Raw genomic sequence first — 22,456 nt, 5'->3', positions numbered from 1 at the left:
ACACAGCAGGTCAATTGATGAAACTGATGGATAAATGCATTTCTTTTGGTCTCATTTTTAAAAAATTGAGCCATAAAATTCTGTCATAACTACAAAACATACTATTGTTATAACTCCTCTTTAAGAACTAGGCTAAATATGGAAGCAATACTATCAGTACAAGCAGTGTTAATGGGAAGTTTTGGGGTTTAACTGCTTGTGGTTGGGGGAGTGAAAGTGGGAGGTCTGGAGGAGGGAGGGTACAGCACCCTCATCTGCCTCCACTTACCGGTCTGATGTGCTGCTGGCTCTATTCAGCATCTCCCACAGCCACAACCACAAACTCTGAATGGAACATCCTGCCTGAGTCCAGCTCCTCTGCACTGCTTCCAGGCCTATGTTTGATATTTAGCTGATGCTGGGATTTTTATTGTTAGTCTATTTTTTTTATTTTTTATTTTTTTCATTTCTGGAGATGAGAAGCAAAAAGAACAGGTTTGGCAATGGAGGAAGGGTGGGTTGAATTCAAAGCATCTGCCCTGGTGCACATGTTTCCCCAGAGCTGAAGTGATGCGATGAACATGAAGGTTCCTTCCTGAAGCTTCCTGGTCTGTTCTGAATTTATTATGGTGGGAGATTTCAAACGTGTCAAGGCCAGACCTTCCACCATGTGAAAGGAACCGTAGCCCTGTTATTCTGCCATTATCAAGAACATGTTCACCATGTTCTTGATAAATTGCAATCTTTAGATTTGTTTTTTCTTTTGTACAACTGCTATCTTTTTGCTGTGCTCCTGCCTTTTCACTTCCTTTGCCCTATTTAATGTATTAATTCTTATTCTTTTACTATCATGTGGAGGGTTTTCCTGCCTGCAGTCAGACACTTTTGCTCTCTCTTTCTTGTGGCTTGGTTGCTCTAGGAATTCAGGATTTGACGCCACTTCTTCCCCTTTATCTGATCCCAGTGTGAGATACCTGCGTGAGAACTGTAACCTGTTTGGTCTTGCTCCTGCCTTTACATTATATAGCCCAGTTTTCATCCACATTAAGAAAAAAACAGCGGTGGGCTAAGGTTTGTGTGTGAAATATGGATGAGTTCCAGATAAAACATTTAAAACCGCAAGCCAAATTCTCCATCTTCATAGGTGGTCTCTGATACTGTGTGTAAGACCGAAGCCGACCCTCATACTTCTGGTCTGGCTGAACCTTTAAAGGAGAAAAACAACATTAAGACTAATGTAGCACATTACAAAATCTGTGCTATGTCAGCATTACTCCATTTCCAGACACATGCTGGTACACTTAAGAGCTTTTCCTGGTGCACTTAGCAAAATAAGGACGAAAGTGTGAAACTTGTAACCTGACACACTTCACACTTCACTTTTATTTCAAGCAGATAATCCATACCATATAATGTGTATGTGTAACTTTACAGTATATGGCAAAAAAAAAGTTGTTTGACATTATTGGAAAATATCTTCTATATGCTTTCCTTAATGCACCTGCAGGCCTGGGGGAGTTGGTATCAAGTGCAACATGTTGCTGCACAGTTCCTTGAGGGCTTTTAGTTGGTGTGCAGTTGGGTTGTACGCGGTTTGTATGTTTCTTTGGACATAATCATGTGGGCTTGTAAACATGTCCAATTACCCTTTTGTAATCAGCTCAATGACAACAACACATATGAATAATAATCCCTGCGTGCATGACGAGTTTCCTGCTCTTTAAGAGTGACAAACAACTGACAAACTCAGTAACTGATGAGTGATGGTTTGTGCTTTTTGAGTTAAAAAGCTCAGAGAAAGTTCAATCCTCAGAGATGGAAACAGCAGCCATGACATCCATGTTTTTTTTCACTTCATTATCATATCATTTCCAGATGCAGTGCACATGATTCAAGACCCCCTCCTCTTCCCACTGGAGATCTTATGTTTGCCTCTATATTTTGGTCTCGCAGGTATTACTAATCCACACACTGTTGTGCAATACAGTGTAACTGCTTCCTAACTGTAATATGAACATCATAACTGATTACTTCAGCCTGTTCAGATTTAACTGAAAAGTTGGCTGTTTATAGTGTGATCCTGCTAACTCACACACTTCTAGCTCTTACTTGCAGACAGAGGCGCAGCTCTAGTGTGGAGGGCATTGTTATTAGATGCCTACACAACATTGTTTTGTGACAGAGAATAGCAGCAGCCTCGGACTGTCAGACCCACAGAATGTTGGGAATGCTGCTATTTTCCCCAGCCTGTGTGTCCTGGTTAAAGGGTCCCTCCACAAACGATGTGGTGTTAGCCATGTGGTAAGCAGGAGGGGAGCTGTGGCATTGTTCACAATCGCTTTCACTGCAGCTTAGAAATACGGAACAACCTACACAACTTTCACAGTCCCTTCCCAGATCTGATAAAGGTCTGTGGGATTAAGTTCATCTGGATACACATGTTCAACTGTTACTGCAAGTATCAACCAATAATCAGCCAATCATATGACAGCAACTCAGTGCATTAAGGTATGTGGAAGTGGTGAAAACAACCTGCTGAAGTCCACACTGAGCATCCGAATGGAGAAGAAAGGTGACTTTGGACATGCGATTGTTGGTCTGAGTATTTAAAAAAATTGCTGATTTACTGGGATTTTCCAGTAAAAACATCTCTCAGGTTTATAGAAACAAAAAAACAAGCTATCCAGACAGGAAGGCAAAAAAAGGAATCTGAATGCACAACATGTTGTCCCACATAATGGGCTACAGGAGAAGACCACCCCAGGTGTCAGTCTCGATCAGCTATAAAAGTGCACTGAGGCTTTTACACAGGCTCACGAAAATAAGACGAGCCTCTATCTTTGCTGTAACATTAAGATGGTAGGTTAAAAATGTGACATAAACAACATGAAAACATCTCGTTGAATCTTTACTGTCAAGAATGAAGGCAGATTGTGGTGGTACAAGCAAAGTGTAATTAATAAAGTGGCCAGTGAGTATATAAATGCCTACATCAGAGCTGATTCACTCATCCCATCATCTAATCAGGGGTACTACTGAGATTAGTGTCACTAATGAACAGCTCACATGCATATGCACCACCAGTCCACCAATAACCAACATCTCAAGATGACTTTAACTTAGCCAACATCCACGTAAGCTCAGATCTATGGATTCAAAACACAAACATGTTCAGTATTTAAAAATAATACAAACATCTGACAAACAGAAACATTGTTCACATGACCATACGAATGGTAAGATTTCACTGAGACAGGAAGGAGCGGTTATATCCATTTTAGTTTATTGTTTAATCAGTCTTTGACTCAGCTGACAGTAGAGTACTTACAGAATCTAAATATATCTCTCAGAAAATAATACTGTATTTTTTTCAAAGAGCACGGTGTCCTCCTGCAAGACTTTTACATACAATATATACAAATCATTTTGTACTATACATATACACTTGTATACACAGTCACGAAAGCATAACATCTGAATGTGGATTCATCTGGATGTTTGAGGTTTGGTTGTTCAAATAACTAAAATGTATCTGTACTCGTTCAACATACAAGAACTCTTAGGGCTGTTTCTTTGCGCCGACGCGAGGTTTTGGCCGCCTCTGAAATAATAAACCATTCTCAGACACGAGCAGCCATCTGAGTTAGGTGTGATTCGAGCTTTGATCGCGCTTTAGTTTCTAGTTGTGAACATCACGCAATCACTCCATGTAGTGACCGCTGATCATTAATTCTGCCGAGGGATTGGCGTTGGATAGTTAAAAAACATTTTTTTAAAAACAGACTAATGGATGAAATTGCAGCAGTGGTTAAAGAAAACTGATCAGGCAAAGTTAGGCAGCAAATGCACACATCATCTTCAAGCAATTCAGAAAAACTCGATGGTATTTTGAAGCAAAACAGTGCAGTTATTTAGCTACTGGAATCTCTACGTGATTGTCATTCTCTTAGTGTCGTTTGGTGCAGCTTCAGGACTTATGCTAAAAAAGATTCATTATGAGCACCCTCTGTTTGGATATCTTTTCATAACACTTACATGCAGTTGATAGTATATCACATGAACTGCATAAGTTCAATTTAAGTACGTTTTTCGGAGGAATGAACTTATAATTACAAAACGTAGCATTTCTATGCTACGTTTAACAAAAAAAAAGGACTTTTAGAAATTCAGTCCAGTGTTTGCTCTTCATTTCTAAATGCTCAGTTCACATTAGGACACTGAACTGAGAGCAAATAATGATTAACTGTGCCAAAAACAATCCATTCAAGGATTTTGTGGGGCAGCACATTAAGCGTTTTCGTTGAATACTATTTCCCACTGACCGAATCCATATGCATGTAACGATGGAGGCGCATGAAATGCTTGGAAAAATAGAGAGAGTGTGTATGTGACTTTGTTATAATCTTGACAGAAAAAAAGGGTCAAACCTGTTAGTACATCTGGCATTCCTTCACATTTTACAGCAAAAGCGCACTCGGCCAAATACTTCAAACATTTCAGCTCAGCTTTGGGTCATTAACAGAGTTAATGTGTGCTTGAAAGTGTAAATTAAAACTGAATACAAACATACGATTCATATCAGAGCGCGTCCGTCTCCATTTAACTTCGAGTGGATGCCCCACCTTGCTGGTGTATCATTTCACAGGCTGATTAACAAACTGGCCCTTTAATTCAATATGCAAACTAATGCAGTGAAGCAGCAGACCGAATGCTAGAACGTGTTTTTAGTTCTGATAGCTGGGATTCATCGCCATCAGATTGTTCTGTTCACCGTTCACCATGGCAGGCAAGGAAGCAAAGCAGCTTTGATAATAATGTGCATGTGAGCAGCATTAAAGTTCAAACTCTTCTGTATCGTACACACTGCTTCCAGGTGCTCATCAAGTGGGCTTTTCATATGTTTAAGAAGGTTTTTGATACTGTTAGTGTGCAAAAACCTCACAGCCAGTCATGAGTCTTATGGCCTGTGCATGACAACCCCTCAGGGCTCTCTCTGTGACCCTGTGTGGGGGTTCACTGACCCTAAGTGAGGCTCTGGGTGTATAATTCCTGCGGAAATAGATCAAAAGTTAACAGAACACTGGCTGTCAGCTCAGCTTAATGAGTGGATTTCAAACTGTTTGTGGTTATCAGGTAAGGTTATAATCAGCAGAGATCACACGAGGTATACCGGTTATGTCTGAACCCTGAATACAAGCTTTACGTGAGTGTTCCATTTAGTTCTGTGTGATTTCAAAGTGGTGTAGATGTGCGTGTGTGTCTGTATATATATATAGTGGAGCTTGACAGACGTAAAAATAATCTCTTTGTATGTTTGAGTGGATCAAAACTTCAGAATACAATCTTTGAAATTAAAATGGGAACATATCTTAATATGAGTACTTAGTTCTAGCCACAGGGTAGTATTGGTCTGCATCCAAGACACGCTTAATATTGTACTGCATCTTCAACATGTGAAGATTATTTAATCTGATAATCAAAACAAATTAAAGCAGAAGGAAAACTGAGTTCAAATAAAAAAAAAAGAAGTGGCCGAGGCTTATAGTTTGAGGGCGGTAAACAGTGATTTCCACTGGCACGCACACCGTTCATTAGTGGTGGTAGCTTATGGGTATACCAGCCACCATCATTGCAGGGGTGGAGAGGGTTCTGTTAAAAAACCAAGTAACTTGGCTGCATTTGATAATTAAACTTTTATAGCTTATTGGATCTGCTTGTGTGTTAGAGGTGAAATGTAGGCACAAAAACCACACCCATTCCCAAAGGAGGACGCGGAAAAACTGGATTTTTTTGTCGTGAAACTCTGTCCTCAGTAGTTATTGGATGATTGTTCCCAATTTACTACCCTTAAGCTAGAAGCCTGAGTTTCTTGGTGGAGAAATGTATTAAAAATAAACAAACAAACAAAAAAAAAACCCAGCACTTAGTGGTTTTTGTTTGCATTGTCCCATCATTGCAGACCTAGATAGAACAGATTAAAATTCGGGAAGGTGACAGGAAATTCCAGAGTTAGCTACGTCGCTCTCAAAACAGTCCGGGGTTGTGAGAGATCCCCGTCAGATACTGGCGCTATAGAGGGGAGATAAGTGCTGGCTAGGCCGAGAAGTGGAAAATGCAAGCAAGGGGGGCGGGGGATCTCACGTCACCACTTGCTGCACTGTTGAGCGTTCACGAGGGCAGGACTGGTCTCTGCAATGCAGCCTCCTGAGCAGCCGCTGGAGCTTGTTGGAGAAGTTTTTGTTCATCTGCCTGTACATAAGAGGCATTGCAAAGCTGCTGGAGAACGCCAACAGTTTAGATACGCACCTCAAGAAATAATAGGTAGGTAAGTAACGTGCACTGCTAATGTATCCTGGTGCAACAACTACAGTATGTACTAAAAGAGTCATGTAGTACGGAGTCCACAGTACGAACTGCACACAGACTGAAGCTAGCAGCAACCTGTGTATGGAAGGGTCCAAGCGAGCAGAGTCCTGATCCAATGGTGTCGATTCCTTCCTGATGCGCAGAATGAGCACAAAAGCGTAAAGCACAGCCAGGGCGGGCACCACGTAGCCAATGAACATCATGATCGAGTCCGCTGCCTCCTTGTTCTGCATTTTGGAGCATTCGACCATCTTGGTGGAGATGTGGTTGCACACATAGAAGAGCAGCGAGGAGAAGCTCGTGAGCACCGCGCCGCCCCAGATAAACCCGCACACGTGTTTGGTGTTATACACACTCGACATGTACGTGCGAGGCAGCGCGCGCTCTATGTAGTAGTCCAGACTGAGCAGCGTGGTGGAATACATGATAACCAGAGACGAGATGTTGAAGAGGATGAGTAGGGTGATGTAAACCTCATTGTTATAGTCCCACACATGCCAGCGGGTGAAGGTGGAGCTCAGCAGCTCCACGGGCGCCACCAGGTTGAGCACGAGACCCGCAATGGCCATGTTGACAAAATAGACATCAGGCATGGTCATGGACACCTTGTTTGAGAGGTTGACCACGACCAGCAGCACATTGTAGCACAGGCCCAGTGGGAAACACACCAGGAGGTAGATGAGGGAGAGGATTGACAGGATGAGGCCAAAGTCCCGGCAGAGCCGGAAGTCCACGTAGCTGGTGTCCGTCTCATTGTAAACCATGCAGATCCACATCGCTGGGCTCTGACACAGATCAAGCACTCTCAACAGGTCGACTGTGGACAGAGTCAAGGAGAAAAGAATTAGTCATTAATGAGATATGTGTATGATAAAGGTAAAAATAACAGAATTCCTGGCAGATTCATTAAACTCTTAAGCTTTGCTATAAGGATTAGTTTAGATTCTTCTCAAAAACCATAAAGTTCACAACATCCTAAAGTTTGTGTGGCTTTTGTTTTCTTTATGTTTGTTTAACATATATGAATTTCCCTCGTCACGTGCTTCCACTGTCCACTGCTGGAGGTAATGCACCTACACGCCTTTTGCCAACTGCCACTGTACAAACAGGACAAACGCGCAAAGTCTGAGGTTAATAACCGTTAAAGAGTAATGTTTGGAATTCCTTTGAATAATAAATCCAAACACGGTGCAGTGCAAATTAGAACAGATAAAGATAAAGCGTGCCATAAATGTACCACAACTATGCAGAGTCATCAGAGAGCGGTTTAGGACTGAATGCGAGCTTCGAATAACAATCGAACGGTTACCAGAGAAAGCTGAATAGCACGTTTGCTATTTGAACTCTCCATCATTTTCAAACAGAGCAAATCATTAAGTGGCTTCTTGTGCCCTTTGAATCAGGACATTGTAATCCTGAAAAAAGACGACTCTAGTGACACAGAGGGAACAGTGAAGGACCTCTGAAATGCTAATGATGGTGGCCGCCAATGAGGGCATGAGTGGTGAGCCAATTAACAGCTTAAACGGGAAACATATTAGCCAATCCTGTTGGAGTAGAAGGGTTACAGTAGAAGAAGAACAGTAGCTCCTTCTCACTCGTGATGCATACAGCTTTCAAGAGGAAGAAGCTTTTAAAACCTTTTCTTCCTGGGATCCGACTGTCGATTATAAACATTTAATTTTTACGTTAAAGTGACAGTCATTCTCTTTTCCCCATTCATTTAGATAAGGGCTTTAAAATAACAACCCAGACATGAGTCGAAATAACAGTCAAGTTGCCAGACTTTCTTTTAGAGGGGCTTTGATGACGACCATCGTGACAGAAATGTTTCATTATAGGATAAAAACAGTCACTGTATTTTGTCTTGCAAAGGGATTTCCCTCTTAAGGGGCACAGACATAGGAAGAGCCTAGCAGTGACCATAACATGTCAATGAATTCAGCAACTTGTGGTGACGGCGGGGAAAAATAACCACTGGTGACACAAAGGGGGTGAATATTGAGGTAAATGTACCTCACCTTTAGGTGAGAGACTGAAGCAACAATCAGTGGAAGTAAAGGATACAGCTGTTGACATATGACTAAATACATTAGTGGATTACCTAGGCAACCGTCAGAGGTAAATCCCTTTATGTGCGGACTGGGCTTTAGGGAACAAGTGCACCTAAACAATGTGCACAACGAAATACGCTCAACAGCTTAACGGAGCCACTGAGTTCAGGCTTTTCCTTTAATTTGTCATCTATGCATGTACAGCAGTATATATGACTGTAAAACATTTTAACATCACCCAAAACTATCTTTATTTTATGTCATATTTATGGCTTTTATGAAAAGGTCTCTGAGTTTATTCTGCTTGATCTTATGAAAACGATTTGTTTTTTAAGCAAGGCCACGACACAAAAACACGTCCACCACGTCTCGCCTATTATGCCACGGGTAACGCTGTTAATTTCACTTCACTGCATCTGACTGACTGAATACAAACGCCTCACAATATGTTTGATTTGCTAGCTCAGCCTCAAAAACCCACCATTTCTCCTCACTGGCCAGAGCAAATGAGGCCTTTGTTCTGGTGGAAGAATACAAAACTGCATTTGTTTGACACCTTGGCGTCTCTCCCTCGCTCTGCCTCGGCCTCCTCGTTCTCCCTCCTACAGTTGCATGCAAGAGCGCCGCTGACTGTGCAGAGCTGCCCTTATATTTTTCATTCACACGCAGCGTGATGAAGAAGAACATTTCACAGACAGCTTTGGTGCCCAGTCAAAAGCATTTATCTTCCGTTCAAAGTTACTGCCAAGCTGCCTGGGGGCTGGGCAGGCGGCGATGGGTAGATTTATAAAGAGTGAAATGTGAAGCAGGCTTTGGTGAAGGGTCAGCGAAGGACGAGGTGTAGGTTGGAGTTCAGGACAAGGTCAAAAAACAAAGGAAAGGGGGAGACAGCGTAGACGTCAGGAACATTTAGGAGTGAAGCTGATGGGGCTGGATGATTTAGATGTTTCCTTACATAATTAACTGGGGTCATTCTTAGGAAGATTATTATTATAAGCGAAAGTAAGTAACTCAGATCCCACAATATTTCCTTTCCTCAGAACTAAATTGACAGATATGTTTCCACATGCAAAACTGCTTTTGGGAAGGGACGATAACATTTTTACGTGGAAACAGTACCCTCGCTAATCTGTGCAGAATTCTCTGGAAATTTTCTCCCCGAGAACACCCTGAAACAAAGTGTAGGAAGGCAGTTTTGTTTTCAGGGAATGAGTAACGATGCCAGTAAAGGAGAAACATTCTTCTGTGTGCTTACGTAACACCACTACAGAGAGGCTGTTTTGGCCTTAAGCCTCTCACACACACACACACAGATACACTCAGTCTCTCCTCTGTGCTGCTCCAATTGGCTGCAACGGTGCTGTAGTGGGGGCTGGAGCACAGAGACGGACAAGAAGCGGATCGGGAGGAGGGCAATCTTCACCGAGTCGGGAGCACTGGTCGGCCCACTTGTAAACACTGCTCTCAAACACCGGCAGCTTGGTGACTCATTGACGAAAGCAGACCTTGAAAAAAAAAGCACACTATAACCAGTGCTCCTCTTTTCATCGATTCGTGCTAAACCCCCCTCACCACCACCACCACAATGCTTCCATATCCTAAGAAGTACAGTAAGCTTATTCACCCTTTACTTCCTCCCACAACCTTTCATCACTTACAGAGAAAATGACCTAAGGGGAAGTTTGTGATTATTAAAGAGGACTCACTGCGATGTGGCTGGCAGTCCTCATTAATTAGCACCTGCTGTATACAGACGTTTCTATATACAACTCCCTGTCATTAACACATTGGCTCACTCTGCAGCTTCTGATAGCTGCAGGAGTTGTTAAAAAAAGAGGGCAACTGTTCTCTATCGTATGTATGACTCGAACATTAGGTTTCTAATTTATATCTAATTATCTTATATTTGTGAATATCTTATTAAAAAAAGTCTATTATGCTTGAGAACGTGAATCCCAAGTTAAGAAAACAGGTTAAAAGTATAATTCTGTAACACTGCTTCTTTCCATTTCCCTTAAAACCATCTGTGGGATGCCAAAAACCCTCAGGAAAATCCCTGATATGCATTTCAGTTTATTCCCCGGACACTCTTCCCATCCAAAGGAGTGCTCATCGGGCCAAAAACAGATCTTAGTTTGCTTTTCAGGAACAAATTTAGTGACCTTCTGGACAGTACTCCCCCCATGAGGACAAAGTCGTGCTTTCCTGTTGCGGGCACATAGATGGTGGGAATCACAAAGTCCCTCAGGATGCAGTGGTGCTCAACAACTCCAGAAGAAAAAGCCCCATTAATAATCTCCGTAGGGAATCGGAGCCGTATTGTTGTAACCCTCCAAAGCAGAGTTAATAGGAGCTGTCTGCTGTTGTTGTGGAAATCCACTTACAGAATCTGCATGTTTGATTAAAATATCGATATCTGACAGCGGCATATCGATAATTGCATTGCGAGAGGAAGCAATGCTGGCGTAATGATATTTTTCTCCATTTACGGGTCGCATTTTCTCTGTGCTTCTATTCTTTTTGAACAGTAGGAAAAAGGCTGTACGTCATGCGAGAGAAAAAATAACGGGAGCGTTCATGCTTGCTGTTATCGCCTCGTGAATGACAACAGTAACAGCCTTTTTGCCATTGTGGTGCGACTGGCGTGACCATGTTGGAGACACGATTTCACGATCGTGTTGGTCTTAACCGCCATTTCAGTGATGTATCAGTGCAGAAAGTCACAGATGATATACACAGAGAGACACTGCAACAGCTTGGAAAAAAAATGAGACTTTCTGGAGAAAACGCTGTGACTCCTTTGCTTCCTGTTTTGACTTTTTCCAGCATTGATGCTGAGGTTTGTTTGTTTTTTTCTGAGCTCTGACACCTGGTATGCAGAAGACGACTGCACACCTCAAATGCCGGTGTCAAAGAGTTGTGAGGCTGTGGAGACTTGTGGAGTGCACAAAAACCAATGCTGCGACCATAAACAAAGCTTTAGAGGGATCGCACTGAAAATGCATAGTAAAACAACCATCGCCGATTTTCTCAGACAATATTATGCATTAAAAAATATGACCAAAAGACAATAATCCTTTTGGACTGCTCGCTGTTTACCATAAGCATTCATTCACTCTAGGCAACAACCGCTCATGTCGTGAAAGTCAGTGCACTTTAGCTCTGCGCGTTTTGCCAGCAGCCCACGATAATGAAATCCCTAGTTTTCTACTCAGCTGAGGGAAAAACAAGCGGGGTGTAAGAAAACGTCCACCCCTGACTCGGAGGCAGAACAGCTTCATGCTGCATGATCCACGTCTGTTTTGATTCAGCGTAATGAGGGCCATTTCATTTTCTAGCCCATTTTGGAGCCTGTCAAGGCTACAGCTGGAGGTGACGTTGTTGGGGTTGAGTGAAGGTCAGAGAGAGACACTACACCCAGCTGTTATTACGGCACGAGCGCTGTCAGAGCAGTTGTGGTCAGGGCTAAGCTCATGCAGTCACTGAAGTATGCATATTATCTTTTATTAATTTCCAAGGAGAATGGTAACTTGTCACTTTATTTTCCTTTCATACGGTTGTTGAATAAAGTCTTTCAAGGACCGTTCCTTAGAGAACATGCCCATCACGGTTCCCTTCTTTTATGCTACATTAATTATGAGCTGTGCTAACAGGAGATATAACTATTCATTCATTTACATCTACTGCTACAAGCATGCAAACCAGGAGAGAGCTCTATAGCCTAAGCTGAAAACTCTTGAACGTGACTTTGACTGCAGTTGTACACTTGGTTAAACCTTGTCTGAACTTTTTGCACTACGCCATGTCAAAAGTGGTTAAGTTTATTATCCCCAGAGGGGGCAGCCCTGCTTCGGCATGCTTCGGCCCCACCAAACACGATCGTGTAACAGTGACGCCCACGTGCTTGACGTCTCAGCGTTCTGAAGCCAGATATCACCGCCTGATGGGAGCAGTGTGACATACTGGGCGCACACCCCTCGTATATCCTTACTGGAATTTACAGGCCCTTCTCAGAAAGCTGCGAGTGATGTCACATGATTCTGTAGCCATGTCTACAGCAACACAGCAGCAGCAGGATGTACTACAGCCAGAAAATAAGATTACGCCACTCGTTTTTGCACGTTTCTGTGCAGGGGTGTTTCCGGGGCTTTTTCAAACGGCTGTCCATGGGACGGAAATCATAATATTTGATTAGAAATAAACAGTTTAGTTCAATAAATTGGCTTTGAATATATTGGACATCACTGAAGATTGTTTTTGCATGGACTATTTGTTTTCCAAGTATTTAGACTGTTAAAAATATATAAAAAATATGCTTCAAGTATCTAAAATTAAAGCAAGCATTATTCTTATCATCATATATACGATATTATTGAATCATAACTGCTGATTTATTAATGTGGACATTGGTTTATTGTTATGTATGTATTGTATAACTACAGCGTTGATATAAAATGGTACATTAAGTACAATCTTTATATTCAAAATAACCCACACTCTGAGGGGGGCCATCACCCCAGTAGACTCGCCTCAGGTATTGTTGCTATGCAGCAACATCAGACGTGACAGGTGACACAATACAGCACATATGTTTCTTTAATAACCCACAAATCTTCAAAGTAACTTATTGCATTCCAATTCAAGCCCTGGGGAAAGGTTCTATGCACAAATTGTTATCAGTTTTTGTACAGTGGAGGCAAAATAGCTTGAGTCTGAAAGCTTTTAAACTGCACATTTTCCTGCAAACGATAGAGATCTGCTCCCTTGATTAATGAGCGCATCACTGATGCTTTAATGGATTATCTACTTCACAAGGAGTGTCAAACATCACCTGATTATCTTTGAGGAAACAGTAGTTCCTCTTATTGAGTTCTAGTGTAACAGAGTCTGGTCAAACATAGGTCGGTCTGAGTCTCAGCAGACTTCCTGGCTTCTTTTCTGGCAACTTGCTGAACTGTCAACGGCTTCAACAAAGTCAAGAGTTCAATGGTCAGCACAAAGCAGGCTTACTGTCATTAAGCCACAGCCACACACGCCCAGTTGCCCTCCGGTCACATGGATGAAGTTGATGACAACAAGTGCAAAGACCGAGTCTTAAGAAGCATTTCATTTGGGTGACAAGCACTACTGACTAGTGGCTAGAGCTACTTCGCAATGAAGTGGCACCCATTTCAAAATGAATGATAAAATATAGTAATTACCAGTAATAACCTTCCTGCATCTGCTAAAAGCAATGATGAAGTAAAAAAAAGGACTGAAGTAGGTAAAGCAAAGACACACGATCTGTCAAAACAAACCCAAAGTTGGGTGTAAAACCTCATTAAAATTAAGATTAAGACTATTTTTTGTGTGTATCTTAATGGTTTAGCACTACAAGACTGTATATGTGTAGGCATGGATATAAGGGAGAGCATTCAGACCTAGGTAACAAAGCTGTGCTCATGTTGCAGCTTGTCATAACATACATATTCCTCACAGTTAACAGAGCCACTAGTTTTAGCTCCCAACAGAAGGTATCAACAACAGATTGGAAATGATTATTCATATAAAGAGCAGATTACCTGAGAGGCCTTTTGATCAAAATGATACAACTTTTTTTCTCCCCTGCACCTCAGAAAGCTGATCCCGTGAGAAACCTCCTCGTCAGGTGTTGTTTTCCAAATACAAGCCCGTCGCTGAAATTGTGGAACTTCTGGAGCTGAACAAAGCTAAGAAAACATCAGCTAATGGAGTTGGAGGGGGGGGGGTTATTTATTTTTCTTCACGCCGTGTCATTACACTTGACCAGGCAGATGAAAGCGAGGATAGCTGTCACGACTTTACCATTATTTATTCCACCCCCTTTCTTTGTTGGCACAACCGCGACTACTCACTCTCGCATCTAGTCATCCCCAGCGGTGCAAATTCACTTCTTCCCACTTTCAGGTGAAAGCCAGAGACCGATACCTTTCGCATTTGTCGAGATGAAACAATGGAAACGAGAAGAGAACTCACCACAAACGTATAGGCTTGGATCGGTGACAACCCTAGGGAGGCATTGGGTTTTGATGTAGCATTTCCACTGGCATTTCTCAGTCGTTTCATTTGAGTATGGAAAAAAAAAGACTTGCGCTCGTGAAAAGTAAAACAGCGGGAGGGGAAAAAACACGTTTTAGTGGATTTCAGTTGTTTCGCTTCGCATCTATCAACTTTTCGGACGAGGCTGGATCTGAAAGGGGGCCGACCGTTACAGGCATTACTACTGCTGGAGTGCTGCTGAGCTCTACAGTGTGTACACACGTGACCCTCCCCCACTGTCTCCTCACTCCGCTCCCCGCTGCTGCTGCTGCCGCTCCATGGTCGCGAGGCCCGAGTGGCCGTTCTGTGCTCTGATTGGATGGAGGACAGGGAGGTGGGGCGCGAGGGACACCCCCACACACACGAACACACACACACAAACTCGTGTTTTCATCACTTTAGAGGACATTACTTTGATTTATGATTGTTTCCTGGAGTCCTGTCTTAACGTTCAACTTAATCCAAACCTTATCCAAACCTCAAGCTAAGCCTTCATACTAAAATCAATTACGAACGTTTGGTGGACTTAATTTTTTATACCCTCCAAAAAGGAGTCCAATGAATCTCCAGGACATCATGGTGCAAAATATACACAGTAATTCATCAGAAGAATGGCGTAATACACAGCCTGATTTGTTATGGACTTCTCTGTGAATGGCGAAATCTCAAAACATTCATCATGAATCAACAGAACATTTTTGTAGCAGTCTGTCTCCCAATTTTGTTTTGCTTAACTCCAACCAGAAACTTAACCCTTTTATGCAATGCTTAATTTTAACCATCCAATCAACCTAATCCTACCTAAACCTATTCCCAACATAACTAGTTGTCCCTAACTTACCTAACCTCTACTTTAACTTACTTACCTGTTCAAAACAACAGGAAAAAAATATACAGGTAACCTAAAGTTTTGTCACAGGACAGACAAAGTGCTTTTGTGATGATGCACGCACAAAATAGGCATGCATTCCTCCTCCTCTACATTCCACACATTAGTTTGTAACAGGATCACTGGGCGGCATTATTTTTAGATTAGTTTTTGGGGTGAAAGACAAAACAGCTACCAATGTTATGTTTTTCTGAGATGTAGTATCCTGTCTGAGCAAATTATTTTTGAACTTTGAATGCATGGGTCTGTTACTTAAGCTGTATTTCCCAGTTTGGTTTATTGTCTCACCACAATCTAAAACAATCCAGCTCATTGTTTTAAATGATGTGTTTTTTTAAAGGCCAAAGGACCCCTAACCATAACCTAATTTAATGTTGGGTTCAGACAACCCAGTGATGGTAAGTTGATTCGTCTGGGATCAATGTATAATCTGTCAAAGACATCAGGTTGTGAAAGAATAGGGCAAAAGCTGAGTTTGTATTGCTGAAACTCTGGGGTACACAGAAAGTTTCCAAACCTCCTTTCCAACTAAATGTTGCAAGTTGCACGACTTGCTTTACTCTTAAACTCTTATTGTGATTCAAAAGCTTTGACATGCAACATTTTTAGGCGCTCTTGCTCAATTCATTTTAATCAGAACTGATCAGAACTGGCTTTCAACCCATTACTGACCTTCATAACACCTGCAAAGTTCAAAGTAGCTTTGGTGTTTCTCCAGCTGATTAAACAGTAACTGTTGAGAGCAACACCAGAAACAATTGAAGTCTTGATAGGGGTGAAGACAGATGCCTGTATATACAATTTCTGCTGTGGCTTTGTATGATTCATGAGAAAAATATTGTGTTTTAATACATTTTGACACATTTTTATAAACTAAAGAGAAAATTAAATGAGAAAGTAATGATAACGTTCTGTTTATGTTTTCTTTAATGAAGATGAAATGCAATGCTCCGTCTCTCAGAAAGAAAGAAAACAAAGGTTACATTCATAACCCCAAACGTAGCGTACTGGTGGATTTCTACTTTGTTACACGCACGAGGAAGAAATTGGAATACGACAAAGCTTGTAATCAGCTTGGGGAAACATTACAATAAATGCAGTACAATAAAAATCGCTTGCATTGTCCTGCTGAATGTACTCTGAAAAAGCAGTGGGAGTTTGGTTAAGGAGATTAAGTATTATAATGCAAATTGTTTACAGTTTAAAGCAGAAATCCGGATTATGAGACATGTCAGTAACATAAAAAGTAACACTATAAGATTATTGCAACTAATAGCTCATTTTGCCAAACATTACATTGTTACAAGATAATAGGCCAAGTTAGAAACTCATTTATTTAAAAGCAATGGTGTTTCAAGAAGAAATATGCAATTATTGGGATATCATCATTTTATAGCTGAACTGGAGCTCAGAGATCTTAAGTATTTAAATTACCCTACAACAAAAACCTTTTTGCCCATACAGGAGTCATACATAGAGTGTGAATTTACTGCTTACCTGAGGGAAGGAGGAATATAGTAACAAAGTAAAACACAGTATTCAAGGACATAAAACATATACTTCATTAATATCTAAGAGAAGAAGAAGTACAGTACCTGTGCTTTTTGTGCTTCGTCGTGTCTCAGTTAGTACTCCTGCCCTTTAAGAGTGCTGAACATTAGTCTCTTGTTCCACTTACAAAGAAACAAAGTAGCTACATCGGCATAATTTCTGGTGGTTACTTACAGCCAGTCAAAGATACTGAGAACTGTGATGTTCAAGAACATTAAGTTTAATCAGATAATTAGTCATAATACAGGAAACTGTATGCTACACTATTTCCTTTGCAGTTATCATTGACTCTGTCAGCTAATAAGAACTGAAAACTCTGTGCTATACATGCAAAAGGCAGGGATACTAAGTATCGCATGAGTGTGTTAGTTTATTAGTCAGTGTTACAAAAGGCTTGGACCAAGCAGAAAAATGTCAACAATAGTACAACTATCTAGCAACATAAAGTCATCATGAAAAAGAGTCTAACCTTTAAAAAACAGCAGCAGTTGTACTTCAGTTTCACAACTAGATTGAAAGTGGCCACTGTGTAAATTAAGTATAACTTCAATCCCCAGAGTTCTTGTAAAGTGTTTATTTTCCTTGTTCCTGCTTGTCTCAGTCTTTTATCATTGCTTTTCAGCTAATTGAGGTGCTGCAGTAGAACAGCACACACTCGCTGCACTTCTTGTGAAAGCATTGCCCTGGAGACAGAGATGTTGTTCCAGTGATTACACCGTTGACTGTGTTCCTTTGTCCGGTAAGACATTCAGAATTTGTCACGTTGTCCTTGGAACACAAAGTGCTCATTCATGCAACCACCCCCTCTGCTTGCTTCTGAAAACTGATCAAATTCATGAAAGATTGGTTTACTTTACAATCAGTGAATTTCAGTATTACGTTAATCTCACAGCCCACTGTCTCGCAGATTGCCAGTCTGTTTTATGTCATGAAATTGCATTAAATTGTATAAATCACAAAATCAAAGTCCTTAAGGGGTGTTTTTAAGGCCATTGAGGCGAACTTTAAGTAAGGAACAATTAAAAGCAGGGGCACAGGTATTCATGAATCATATACTTAAATGATTGATCATTAAAAAAACAAAAAACAAATCCCCCACATTTCCTTTAATACACAGAGATCTAGAAAACAGATAGCTGCTACTAGGAAACCAGTTTTATTTATTTAACTACCACATGTCCATGCTACAGTATTGTTTGGCCTATTTGTGTGTTTCTTGATCACCCTGGAGGGGGGAAATGTGTGGTAGGTGTTATTTATGTGCTAATATTAGGTCGCTTTAACATGTTGCTTGGTGGTTGCTAGGCAGTTATAATTAAACTTTTATCACCATAAATGAGAAGTAACCAGGTATTTTAAAACTAGAATGCTCTTATAAGATGTGATGGGTGCAAAAAGGTCAAAAATAATTTTAGCCTGTTGCTAGAATGTTGGCAGGCAATGTGATCGCATCATAATGCATCATCATATCAATTCAGCTTTTGTGGCTATAAATTTGATGTCACTGTTGCAAAATAAAAATGATTTGATGCATCTGTAACATTTTACAGGTGTATAAATGTTTTTTAAAAATGGGTCATTTTAGCCAGGTGAGGTTTGGTTGCTTAACCTATGGTGTTAAGCAGAGGAGTTTGCAGATAAAGAAACAAACAGAAGGAGATTTTATGTATTATACTTACCATTTTGTCACGTAAACTTGGGTCCGCACAGGCCATCCAGGTTGGATGAACAATTCTGACAGCTTAGATATTTCAGGTTCACCTATGCTGCACACAGTGTTGGGGAGTAACGGAATACATGTACCGCCGTTACGTATTTAAAATACAAAATATGAGTAACTGTATTCCGCTACAGTTACCGTTTAAAAAGGTGGTATTTAGAATACAGTTACTTTGTTGAAATAATTGGATTACACGGCGGTACTTTCCTGTTTCATATTGTCGCGGGTCAGGACTGTTTGGGTTTTATTTGACAGCTACGCTGTTGTTCCAGGTGGCAGCGTTACGGTTGCCATGGTTACAGGGTGACGCTCTCTCTCTGTGTTTCCTGGGTGAGAGAGGCCTTTTTGTTGTTGTCGTGCTAAGCTAATAGGCAGAATGCTACCGGTATAGCTCTAAAGAATGTAGCATCATAGGCAGTGTAGTCCGTGCTGCAGGGAGAATGGACTGCCATACATGTTATGTGTCTGTGAGCGAGGGAGGGAGAAAAAGGAAAAGTACGAGCTGTCATCGAGCAAAAACGGGAGCTGGAAGCATGTAAATATAATAATAACCACTGCAGCCAAGAAGAGCGCCTGACGAGCCCAGTTGTAAGTAAGCTATTATGACTCGACTGTTCGTGTTTTCCTCCAAAAACAATAAGTTCCGTTGGAGCAGCCTTTCAACGCCTCTCTCTGTCTCTCGCTAGCAAAGTTGACCCAGACAACAAAGTAAAGCTAGTTTTCGGCTACGAGCCCGACACAGAACCCACCGTATTAGCCAGAGGTCCCTTTACTACGGTTCGGAGCCGCGGACCTTCAGTAACAGTAATAAATCACAGCAATAGTACATTCATGTAGTTGTAAACAGCATGTTAATATATTAAGTAATCCAAAGTATACACAATACGTTACTCTCATTGAGTAACGTAACGGAATACGTTACAGAATACATTTTGGGGCATGTATTCTGTATTCTGTAATGGAATACATTTTAAAAGTAACCTTCCCAACACTGGCTGCACATCTGTTGTAGCTAATCAAGACACAATCTCTTGTCAAAAATTTATTTTAAACTATCATATACCCTGGATGAATGTTCTCTGTCATCCATATCTGCGTCACAACATAATTTCACAAACTAATTTCTAAAGTTTTGGGACTCCAGCAAACTACAATGAGAAACATTATCGACAAATGGCGAAAACATGGAACAGTGGTGAACCTTCCCAGGAGTGGCCGGCTGATCAAAATTACCCCAAAAGTGCAGTGATGACTCATCCAAGAGGTCACAAAACCCCCCAGAACAACACCCAAAGAACTGCAGGCCTCCCTTGCCTCAGTTAAGGTTAGAGTTCATTATTCAACAATAATAAGAAGAGAAGAATAAAGAGACTGTGAAAAAATGCCACCCATGGGAGAGTTCAAGGAGAAAACAATTGCTGACCAAAAAGTACACAAAGGCTTGTCTCACATTTGCCAAAAAACAGCTTGATGATCCCCAAAACATAAGATATTCTGGGAATTTATTCTGTGGACTGATGAGACTAAAGCAGAACCTTTTGGAAGGTTTGAGTCCTGTCACATGTGACGTGAAACAAACACAGCATTTCAGGAAAGAAACATTGTACCAACAGTAAAATATGGCGGTGGTAGTGTGATGGTCTGGGGCTGCTTTGCTGCCTGGGGACCTGGAAGAAATGGAAATGGAACTGTGAATTCTGCTGTCTACCAAAACATCCTGAAGGAGAATGTCTAGCCATTTGTTTGTGACCATAAGTTGAAGTGCACTGGAGTTCTGCAGCAGGACAATTATCCAAACCAAACCAGCAAGTCAACCTCTGAATGGCTTAAGAAAAACAAAACAAAGACTTTGGAGGACTTTGATCTGAAGCCGATTGAGATGCTGTGGCATGACCTTAAAAAGGCGGTTCATGCTCGAAAACTCTCCAATGTGGCTAAATTACAACAGTTCTGCAAAGATGAGTAGGCCAAAATTCCTCCACAGGGCAGCAAAAGACTCATTGCCAGTTATCGCAAACACTTGATTGCACTTGTTGCTGCTAAGAGTGCCCCAACCAGTTACTAGGTTTAGGGGGCAATCCCTTTTTCACACAGGAAATAGGTTTGGATTTTTTTCCCTTAATGACAAACACCTGCATTTTGTGTTTACTTGTGTTATCTTTAATAATAATAATGGATTGCATTTATATAGCGCTTTTCGAGACCCTCAAAGCACTTTACAATTCCACTATTCATTCACACACTGGTGGAGGCAAGCTACAGTTGTAGCCACAGCTGCCCTGTGGCAGACTGACAGAAGCGAGGCTGCCATATCGCGCCATGTTTGATGATCTGAGACATTTAAATGTGACAAACATACGACCAAATAGGAAATCAGGAAGAGGCAGACACTTTTACATACCACTGTTACTCTAACCAAGAATTTAAACCTTGAATTTACACCTCATATTTCCCGTGTTTATATCAGTTAAAGATCAGAGGTATAGTCTAACACCTTCTCATTTTTAGATTAATGGGCGTCATCGAAATAAAGTGAATTCTTTTAAAGTCTTAATTGCAGGTTTAAACAAGGAAAACGTGCTGACATGCATTTGTTTGCGTGGCAGTGCATGTGATGCTGGCATTTACTCCAGCAGGGAGAAAGTGAGTGTTAGGGGCAGAGTGTGTCGTGAGTCTGAGGACTAAACACAGTTTATCCCTAATCACGCTAAAAAAAAATCTGTTCTTCTTGGAAGCCTCGATCCACTGTAAGGTTCTGGTCTGAATTTACTTTCCCCTAAATACGTTAGGCTGCATGACGACATAGGGGTTGTTTACAAATGCTCATCTGCACTCAGCTTCATTCAGCCCTGGATGCATCTGTTTGCACAGTCACTTTGGCACCAGATGGTCTCAGACACGTAATGTGAGTCTAATGATAATTAAAAAAACACAGTGTCTGTGGACACTCTGAAAGTATGAAGCATTTCAGCAGATTTTAGTTTTACTTTGTGTCCTATTACACAGAGAATTGCCTAAATAATCAATGATTAGGTTGCTCAAAGAAATTTGAGATATTTCACAGGAGCGGATACAGCTTACAAAAATATTTATGTGAGAAACTGCCTCCTCACAAACACATTGAGGCAAACTGCATAGCACTATGTTGTGCACACTCCTTTTAAGCTCAGAGGCCTGGGAGTGCACATTAAGCTCATTAAGTCTGTGGCGGAGATTATGGTTTACTGCAGACCAGGCAGCGCTGTCCAGCGGCTTGGACATCTCCTCATTTTTAAAGGCCAGGGGAAAGAGTGGAGGAGCTCTTCTTATTCATTATTGACACTTCCGTATCAGACAAAGGGCTAACCGTATTGTATTACATACAATTAGAGAGCAAGAAACACGCTCTTACTTCTTAATAGAGGAAAAGTATAATATGGTCGCACACAACATACCACCGAGAACAAACTAGAGCAAAGCTTTGCATAATATTTACATTTACTGGCAGAGGACAGAGCAAGCTCTCATCATAAAACATGACAAGTTCATAATTTAAACATCAGTATGTTCTGTGCAGCTTGTTTTTGTTTTGCAACACACTGAGGTCTGTTATCTTGTCAGACAGTTTCCTGGAAAAAGACTTTCAATATGGTAATATGCATTTGTGTCACCAGTTTTTACTAATAGAAGCGTTGCCTGTGTTTCTGTGTATGTGTGTGTCTGTGTGCCAGGGTTCTCTTACTAGAAATATGAATGTAAATACAGTATTAAAATATTTAATGGTGGACCAGGTATAGATGAATACATATAACCAATGGTGTTTCTCGAAAGGAAGGAATCCCAATGGAGAATGGATTAATA

At 41.2% G+C, this 22,456-nt stretch overlaps 1 protein-coding gene across 4 annotated transcripts; it reads right to left on the bottom strand.

Annotated features, from left to right (window-relative positions):
• Positions 1 to 101: 101 nt before the first annotated feature.
• On the bottom strand, positions 102 to 17,106 carry gpr146 (G protein-coupled receptor 146). 4 transcript variants are annotated; one of them, XR_014873586.1, is made up of 3 exons: positions 14,394 to 16,270; positions 4,685 to 7,162; positions 102 to 4,643 (listed from the first exon to the last, which is right to left on the bottom strand). XR_014873586.1 is itself a non-coding variant. In XM_085155900.1 (2 exons), exon 2 carries the CDS (start codon positions 7,119 to 7,121, stop codon positions 6,117 to 6,119), a length of 1,005 nt encoding a protein of 334 aa, XP_085012026.1. In that variant the 5' UTR covers positions 7,122 to 7,162; positions 16,941 to 17,106; the 3' UTR covers positions 102 to 6,116. The 4 variants fall into 4 exon arrangements, 3 of the variants coding, with proteins under 3 accessions (XP_085012026.1, XP_085012025.1, XP_085012024.1); XM_085155900.1 differs by lacking the exon at positions 14,394 to 16,270 and adding an exon at positions 16,941 to 17,106 and having other exon boundaries at positions 102 to 7,162; XM_085155899.1 differs by having other exon boundaries at positions 102 to 7,162; positions 13,961 to 16,923.
• Positions 17,107 to 22,456: the final 5,350 nt, after the last annotated feature.

Source organism: Neolamprologus multifasciatus, chromosome 4, assembly GCF_963576455.1.
Source record: "Neolamprologus multifasciatus chromosome 4, fNeoMul1.2, whole genome shotgun sequence".
Classification (NCBI taxonomy): domain Eukaryota; kingdom Metazoa; phylum Chordata; class Actinopteri; order Cichliformes; family Cichlidae; genus Neolamprologus; species Neolamprologus multifasciatus.
Note: the sequence above shows the minus strand (reverse complement) of the source record. Positions and strands in the feature narration are given on the sequence as shown.

Bases quoted from the DNA above. Each gene is read 5' to 3' on its own strand.
- gpr146 (XM_085155900.1), bottom strand. From the start codon at position 7,121: ATGTGGATCTGCATGGTTTACAATGAGACGGACACCAGCTACGTGGAC.